General features: G+C 42.1%; 1 protein-coding gene across 1 annotated transcript; it reads left to right on the forward strand.

Moving 5' to 3' along the window:
• The first annotated feature begins 224 nt into the window (after positions 1 to 224).
• Positions 225 to 7,619, forward strand: LOC140270906 (receptor expression-enhancing protein 5). Its single transcript, XM_072366164.1, has 6 exons — positions 225 to 305; positions 401 to 533; positions 4,269 to 4,362; positions 5,664 to 5,802; positions 6,595 to 6,763; positions 6,908 to 7,619. Exons 2-6 carry the CDS (start codon positions 419 to 421, stop codon positions 6,943 to 6,945), a joined length of 555 nt encoding a protein of 184 aa, XP_072222265.1. The 5' UTR covers positions 225 to 305; positions 401 to 418; the 3' UTR covers positions 6,946 to 7,619.
• The last annotated feature ends 1,726 nt before the right edge of the window (positions 7,620 to 9,345 follow it).

The raw sequence follows: 9,345 nt of genomic DNA on the forward strand, positions 1-9,345 counted from the left end.
ATCAGCAGTCAGTCATTGGATTTATTGCCCCAACAGTTTGAGAACTTGAGGCGAAAAAAATCCCCAAAACGTTTGTCTGATGTTTGCTTACAGTAGCTCTACCTGTTTTCCCATTGTTCTCCTCAGTCGTACCCTGCAGCAAGAAAAAAAACGGTTTGATTTCACCAACTGCCACGGTGAACGTTACTCCGCGGAGCTCTGTGATTGGTCAGCAGGCGGCTTTCAAGCTCCTCCCCCACTGTCACCGCAACTCAGCGGAGGAGTCAACGGGCTTTTAGTCATTCAGCGGCCACTTTTTCGCCAAGGTTTGTTAAATAGCCGTTGCTTTCCTTGATTTCCGCCGTGTATAGATGCCGTCTAACGTAGTGGCGCTTTCTGTGCGGTTTTGCTTTATCCGCAGGTCAGAGAAGGCCCGAGAATGATTCAGCTCAAAGAGCGCTTCGTGACCGTGCTCCATGAAAAGAACTTTGTGACAGATCAGTTGGCAGCGCTGGAACAAAAAACGGGAGTGAAGAGAGAGTTTGTCGTTTTGGGTATGTGAATGGCTCAAGCAAAGAAAGCCGTCCAAAATGTACTTTAACAGACGAGAAATGCATGAACTTGCTTTTAAAACCACACTCTAAATGCAGGGCCGACGTTATGTAGTCCAGCTGATAGTTTGCCACTGCAACAGGGCACACATTTGTGGTAACAGTGTTGCATGACTTTTAGCTTGGTTTCATATCCTGTGTCGCTGCTGACGGGCTCACTTTATTGCCCTTGTCATGCTAGACTGCCAAAGTTCAACCATCTCTGACTTTTATACTACATTACAAGATTAGACTTGGTGTATATAATCTTCAACACGGCTATTTCTAAATTTGCTATTGAATGTGCTGTTTCTAACACCCCAGCAGCTGGCCACGGGGTATTTTTATCCGTCCTGAAATATCCATGGCATGGCAGAAATGGAAGAGGATACTAGGACTACTGATCGCCGAACTAGAAGTTGCTCCACCCGTTAGCTTTTTGGGTGTTGTGCTTTGACACAGCTCAATTGAGTCAGTTTACACAGTACAAGTCAATAAATGTCAAACACCTCAGGCGAGGTTTGGTCTACAGTGCCACTCAGCTACAGGAAGCCTGTTAACCAGGGTGACCTACATCCAAACCCACCATCTTTATTCAAATTATGTCTAATCAGATGGGTGTTTTCTGCAGGGCACTGCTGTGCTTTCATATAACCGGTTTAGAAGGTCTAAAGAGTGGGTATGTTGCTAGTCTGCATTTTGCTGAGCTGTATCAGACATTAACCACAAGCATGTTGAAATTATGAAGCCACAGCATAGTGCATTTGGGGAGTGTGCCCAGCTTGTTTGAGTTTGCATGTACTCAAATTCCTTCACATGAGGACTTACGGCAGGGCTTTACTCATTTGAACTAAACGCCTCACATGCAGAGCATCATTGGTTGTGGAAATCACAGTGGACACATCTGCTTTTGCAAGAAAAGCAGCTCAGCTAATGCTAACTGTGGCGGCTGCCTAATAATCAGTGGCTTCTTGTCACATAATGACCAGCAACCAAGTCATGGGACTGTATCTAGTGCTATCCACAGAGCTACAATGTACTCCTGGTCCCTGAATGCCTCACTTGCAGACAATGGGATAATTGTAAAAGTGTAACAGTGCAACACTTTTAGCCCAAACATGAGCAGTGCTCATTCAAAGTATGTCAAAGTTTGCGCTGCGCTCTCTTTGATACAACTCTAAAAAGTGATCTGGTTGTTGAGAGAATACAGACATTTTCTGCACTCATTACTGGGCTATGAATGATTTATATCTTCGAGCAAACTATCATATGTTTGTTTTTAAGTGGTTGATGACGGTATAGATAAAAAAAAGTCTGATTGTTGTACATCTTGCAACCCTGACAGTTACATTTGAAAGTTTCAGAAATTCAGGATGTAGTCAGATATATATTCTATTGTATGACAAAAACGGTTTGACGCTGAACAGCTGGAACGTAAACTATGCAAAAGAAGCTCATACCAATCGACAGCTGAAGTAGTCAATCGAGTCAGTCGAGCATGTCAAAAATGAAGATTCTCATGTCCATCAAAGTTAATTTTCACTGTTTTGGTAGTCAAGGATTATCTGCTTAATCAATACAAACAAAACATGGTTTGATGCTAACAGCAGTTGTCAATCTAAGCTACAAACGAGCTCTTCCCTTCCATGCTTTCATGGCGTTGTGGAGTCATTCCTGGGGAGCTGTTGCCCCCCCCACTCGTGACAATTTAAAGAACAACATGGTCAGAAAGCGGTGGTGAAGCAGATCCAGTTCGCCAAACTGGCTTGCAGAGCAAACACTTGCGACTGTGAGCAAACACTGCTCGACTGATCTCTAAGCTGTGTTTAGTAGAAGGTGGAACCAGAGCCACATCGTGTCCTGTTCTGCCTATAAACGTGTTGTTAGCGTCCTGTGAACTTGTATGTAAGGCTCTAGCCTTTCGCGTGATACTTTTCCCGCAATTCAGGCTCGTTACTGATACTGATAATGAGTCGCGTGTAACATATTCCTCCTTGTTGGCTCACTATAATGTTATGTTGTACTCTGCATTGATCAGGGCTTGTCAGAAGAACGTTGTTGCAAAGCAGAGAAACGTCTGGAGTTCATGCTGACTCTTATAACACTCTGGTGTGAAGACAAAGATGCTGACTGAGGTAGACAGGCCTCTTCAAGCTGAGTGTTGGTAGCAGTTGCTTGTTAGGTTTTAAAGCTGCCCCCCCCCCCCCCCCCCCCTCCCTCGCTCTACTCGGAACAATAATTTTTTTTCTGTAACGGGATGTCCCTCCTAACTTGATTTTTAGCTGAGCTCCACAGCTCTGTAAGAAGTGTGTTTGAGTCCTATAATACAACATTAATTACACAGCTGTGTAATGGTTACTATATTTTTTTTTCCACATGTAAGATGGCATGTCTCGGAGTGGCTCAGGAATTTCTCAAAGTCATGGAGATGTTTTCCTTACAACTGGAAAAAGATCCTGCAGTCGGCTTTGCATTTTCCATGAACATCTTCACACATCTGTTTATGATTGCCTCATGCAAAGCGCTGCTCTACAGACTGGACTGTTTGTTTCCTTTAACCACAACGTGAAAGAGCTGGGGTCCTCGCATTCGGCCAGGTCCTCCGGTTTTATCTGTGTTAGCGAGATAAAACCGGAGGAACGCACCAACAATTGCACGGATATTTGTGTATCAACTGCAGGAAACAAATGAGATGTAAAGAGTTACAAATGGTATGAAAGGATGTTATTAGTTGGGATGCTATGCTACTTCAATGTGTTTATTGCTGTTGAGGTATTTTAATTCGATATCAGCTGGTGAGTTTTACATACATTTGTGGCATTACCCACACGTACAGCTGCTGGAGGATTCCAGAGGCCTGCAGAGGCTTGCACCGATGCGGTGTTTCCGCAGGTGAATCTTTAAAAGCTGGTGGACGAAGGACCGTGGTTAGGATTTTGAAGAAAAACAAAAAAATGAAAAGTCATAAAAGCTGGCCAGATAAGTCAGCATCTTGCTTTTACAGCCTTCAAGGGTTTAAAGGAAGCAGAAAACAGTTCAGTTCACACATAAAGCTGTACATTAAATCACTCCTCAAATGAACTCTTCAAAAAGCTGTTTATTAGTCTGAGATCATCAGTTTAGCTTGGGCTTAACTTGTTCACTTTTGCAATATTTTGGTATTTGGTTACATTCTCTGTGGCGTTGTTTGCGGCCTCGTCTTGTTTTGATTGTACTCTTATCCCTAAATACCTGTGAAAAACCCCTGTGGGAAATATTCCAATTATCAACCCAGTTACACTGCAACTCCCCAACACTTGGCACGGAAAATGGCTGATTGAGTTGAAGCCCAGTAGCTTGTATAGTCATGACATCATGGCTCTATTTTCTTTTAACAGTGTAAGGATTTCATTGTGCATTAATTAGTTCAATTCAACAATGTTTTGGATCGTTGTCAACTCACATCCGTGGAGGTTCGAGGCTTTAGGCATGTAGTTTGGTGTGATACTGTGAGCTTTGAGATGTAACAAAGGACAGCTCTGACTGTATTTGAATATCAGTGTTTGACTTCAGTTTAGTGCTCCTCTTAGTCATGATACTGAGCTCTCCTGGCTTCCCTTTATCAGGTTAGCTGACAGAAGTGTTTGTACAGTAACTGGAAAGCCTCCCCCCTGCCCCACCCTTTACTCTGGCCTCACTCTCATCTTTCTTCCTCTGCAGGTTTTCTGGGTTTCGTCGGGCTGTACCTTCTGTTTGGATACGGAGCCTCCCTACTCTGCAACCTGATCGGCTTCCTCTATCCAGCCTATTTCTCGTACGTATGACGGCAGGTTTATTCCAACGAGTGTCAAAACGCACTAACATGAACATAAACATTTTCTTCTTTTCTTTTTTTTTGTCTCTTCTTTGCAGACAAATTTCATGTAATATTCAGTGTCATCCAGCAAACAACTTGTAACGTGTTTTAAATTGTTTCCAGTATTCTTATTGCAAAAGTAAGACGTGTCTAAACTTTCTAAAGATGTGTCTTTCCGTTCTGCTCGTATCATCTCGGCTTTGGTCACTGACACTTCTAAATGGAATGCAGCCGTTATTAACCATTAAATGTCATTGATTCGATCTGCTCCTTCCCTGATACAGTGTGACTAAACATTTTCTGTGGAGAAGGTCGATTTTCCTTTATTATTATTAGATTTTCAGCTAAAGTCGTGAATTTAAAGTAAAAAGATTTACTAATTACAGTCGGTCAGATATTAGCCATTGACCTTGAGATTAACAGTCGATGGCGCAGTCACCCGCTGTGGAAGATGGAGGCCACGCGCTGAGAAAAACTGAAATGGAAATAGTGTTGCAAATACCTGATTTGAGCTTGTACAAGTAGCTTGTGTAACTACGACGTGCCCACCTGTTTGTACACTGAAAACTGTACCGCTCATTACAATCATCGAAGGCTGTAAAGTGTAGTGTTATTTTAAGTATGATATAAGTATAATAAATAGTTGGAGCTCGTTGAACACACTCGGGTTGATTAAGTCAACTTTAGAATGCGTTGTTTATTAAACACGAGTGAATTATGTAACTCATCACTTAGATTTATTAGGGATTGTTAAAGGGGCCGATATCTCCTCCACTGTTTATACAGGCTTACACTTTAAAAAAATGTTGCAGCTTTACTTTCTAAGTCTTCAAACGGTTTGCTGCTGTTTAAATTCTTGTTAAAGTTATGCTGTTCAAATAGATGGATCAGAGAGAGGTGTGGTAGAAATCCACGAGTGATTTAAGGCTGTTGTTTTTGTTGAATGGCAACACCTTAGCTGATTCATGCACACACACACACACACACACACGAGGTCAGCAGGTAGCACAGGTGAGCTCTCTCTGGAACTCGCAGCCAATAGTTCCACCCCTGCGGCGTGTCACCGTGTGTTGTTAACGAGCACTTTAACCCCTCTGCTACCTCACTTTCTGCAGTCCGTGTGGTCTTAAAGCCGAGCACAGTGTGTTGGAGTTGTTCCTGCAGACATGTCTTGATGAAAAAGATAATGTTGCCATGCTGATGGTTCTGCTGATTCCTCTCCAGTCTCCGGATTGAAATCTCTCCTTCTGTCCATTCAGGATCAAGGCCATTGAGAGCTCTGTTAAGGAGGACGACACGCAGTGGTTGACCTACTGGGTGGTTTATGGGCTCTTCAGCATTGTTGAGACCTTCTCTGACATCTTCCTCTTCTGGTTCCCCTTTTACTACGCTGGCAAGGTAGGCTCGTATTTCTCATGGTAGAGTTTCTTTTCCTGGTCAGTATTCGGTGTTCTTCTTAATGCTTTTAGTGTTGCTGTTTTCATCCAGAGTCTGTTGAGTTATTTAGTGCCACGCTTGTAATCTCTTGGCGTCACTACATCAGTGCTTTCCTGCACTGCTCTCTTGTGGACACATTGTGTAAAGGCAGAAAAAGGAATATACTGCATGTTCATTCAAAGAATAAGTGAGGGCTGTCTACAGCTGCTTTAAACAGATCCAAAGCAGGAGCTAAGAGAACGTGTTAATGTTGAAACTGTGTTGCATGAATAGTGTAAATGTTTGGGAGTGCAGACCAGTAACCAGAGTTTTTGTTTTCCCCTTCATGCTGGATTATTGCCCCCAGTTCAGCACCTGGACTCTTTCACTTCAGAACCATCCTGATTTTATTAGGCAGACCAGAGGACAGCGTAGATGAGCTTAGGCACTTGTTAAAATGTGGATCTCCAGTTGCGTGGAAGTGTTACCGCATCACTTCAGTGACTTCCGATACCGAATCAAGTCTTTTTTTAATGCAGTGATGCCTGTGGGCTCGAGGAGCATCTGGTTAACAGCCTTGTCCTTTGCATGCATGTGTTTACTTACAGATATTTATCCAGATTCACCTATATGACACAAACCTTTTCTTTTTCTTTTTTTTTATCAACCAATTGTTCCAACAAACGGTCCAAGCTCTTCCGTGTTATGATTGCGTGGACCGGAAGATGTACGGCAACGTTTTTTTCTGAGCTCTGTCCTCTGCTCTCTCCTCAGTGTCTGTTCCTGATTTGGTGTATGGCTCCTGTGACGTGGAACGGTTCGGACATTTTGTACAAGCGTGTGATCCGTCCATTTTTCTTGAAACATCAGGCTGCCATGGACACTGTGGTCAGCGATCTGACAGCCAAGGCTAAGAACGTGACTGAGGCCGTCACAAAGGAGGGTGAGTCAACAATTGTACAAATGCAAGTATATCCACATTTTTATATATACACACACACACACACACATAGATATATTTATACGTATGTAAAGTTCTCTACCTTTCAATAAAACGGTGTTTTCTCTCCTCTGTTTATTCCACCAGCTGTTAACCGGGCCCTCAACCATGACAAGGACCAGTGAGGAGCGTGGAAAAGCTTGGTGTGTTTGCGAGTGAGTGACTGAGTGTATCTGTGTGTTGGTTGGTGTCTGTCCTCCCCTCACGATGGATAATGTTGACCGATGTGTGAGGAACTGAAGCGTCGCTCTCCTGAAAATAAATAAAAGATGGTTTGTGCATCCACATCAGCTCACTGCTATCGGTACTGCGAAGATGATCAATGACACTGTGACCTTTCTGTGTTTTGTGATCTGATTTTCTAAGCAATTGGGAAAAAAATGTGTTTATATCCAAAAAACTTGATTGTTTACTTGCGGGTTTTGGACGCATCAGCAGTGTAATATTTTTGTACGTCTTTGAGCCACGCGGGACAGAGAGAACAGGTTGGTGTCACTACAGTTATTCACTTCAGTTTTGAATAAATACGGCTTAATCATAAAGGCCCCCAAAGATCAGGGGCTTTCATCATTGAAAGCTTCCCTAAAATATCCTGATGAACAGCATTTTCTTACATTGACAATCAGAACTGGAGCTCTTCCTATGTCAACAGTGTCTTCTTACTCTTAAAAGCCTTAATCTTGCATGTGTCTGTCAGGGAGTGTTGTCAATCTTTAACAGCAACCGGGCATCTTCTTGTCTTTTGTCTTAACTTATTGTCTCGTGATAAAAAAACAATAAAACTGGAAACCTGATGAACAGTGTGTCTGTGTCTGGCTTTGAAATTTCAGACTTGCCTCTGCTTCTTCCACGTCTGCACCTCACAGTCTGGGTAATGGGATTTTCTTCGGTCCAAATTACACTTTGTGCACCAGTGGTTTCTGCAACACTTTTTATGGCAGCGGCGACTGAGGGAAAATTGTATTCTTGAATCCATAACCTCTGCGGATTTGGCTCTCGTTCATTTTGCTGTGGCCTTTTTTTGATTTCCTAATGAAAGTAATGTGCAGTAATTGTAAGTGGTCCCCATTTTGTTTTATTTATTGTTTTAATCAATGTTAAGTTTTCTTTTTTCTTATTTAGTCAAACAATTTGAACTTTTGAATTAAATGAAGTGGTCAATTCTTGTTTTTCTTTTTTTTCCCTAATGTAGATGTTCAGATTTGCCGTGGAAGAGAAAATGGCAATATCTTGCACTATGTCTCTCCATTTCTTCATATCCACTTGATCTTTTGATTTTTCAGCTGTAAGTACATTCAGTTAGCCTAACCACCCACGCGTTGATTCGTGTTTGCCTCTGTGTTCACGCTCGAGGGACTTTGAATGGGAGGCCCCTTTGTGTTTGTTCGCTGGATGTAATGCACTGGAAATGGTGGATGAGGCCAGTGTGCTGGTCACAGTGCACCAGAGGGAGAGGAGGGTACCCATCTGAAAATGGCTCCTGTGTAGATGTCTGCTGTGCATTTGCTGTATAGAGGCTCTCAGTCACTGACAGCCAATGGGTTATTGATTTATTTGAAATGGTACCCAGAAACCAATTATTGCATTGTGTTGCTGTGCGGTTTGATCCGAGGCCTCGTATTGAGTGTTGTCCCTGAAATGGCTTCATACAGAGGAAGCAGGGCTGACAGGAAGGGAACACAGCATACCATTTCTCAGCTGTTTTTTGAAGACAGACTTTGAAAAATGTGCACTAATGATAAATCCTAATAACTGCAGTGATTTTCTTTGTGCATCATGTCATATTAAAGCTGCTTTTTCTTGTCTTATTAAATATCTCAACATCACTTTAAGTTCCATGGAACATTTTATGCATACTTTAGATTCCCAGTGTATAAATCCTAGAATGTTTTTTTTAGATGCCCCTACATCAACAAGGTTGGTATTTGTGGATTTAAATGATTCAGTTGCCGGAAAAGAATCGCAAGAGAATCCGGTCCAAATAATCTGGTTCCTGTCAGTTTCCTTTGGTGAGACAACAGTAATTCTTCTTATACCATTCTCTGCTCAATTATCTGATCTAGTACTTGCAAAGTTAATGAAAGTCCTGCTTGTGTATTCTGTTTAGTATCTGTAGGTCTGTGGCATTTAAAAACGCTTTCTCCCTTTAAAAAAAAAAAACAAGATAAAAACTTGAACCCTATCTCAATCTGAATATCTTTACCTAATCAAAATATTTATCTGCACTTCAGACAGGAAAATCTTTGAAATTAACATTTCAGACCTTAAAACTACTAACGAGATTGTTTTACCAAAAAAAAACGCTAATAGGCCTCAAGTCTTGTTTTTTCATCCACATTTCTTCAGGTTTTCTTGTCATAAGCTACCGATACTTGCTTGGAAACAAACAAAACCATCAGCTTTTACTCATGTATCCGCTTTTCCTGCCCTGCAGTTCACACCACTCACCAACAGAGGGAGACAAAGACAATGCGGTCTGGATGGAGAGTTGGTGAGTCATACAGTGAGACCATCACGTACAGGCA

Source organism: Leuresthes tenuis, unplaced genomic scaffold (assembly GCF_036924035.1).
Source record: "Leuresthes tenuis unplaced genomic scaffold, fLeuTen1.0.hap1 SCAF_15, whole genome shotgun sequence".
NCBI classification, from domain to species: Eukaryota; Metazoa; Chordata; class Actinopteri; order Atheriniformes; family Atherinopsidae; genus Leuresthes; species Leuresthes tenuis.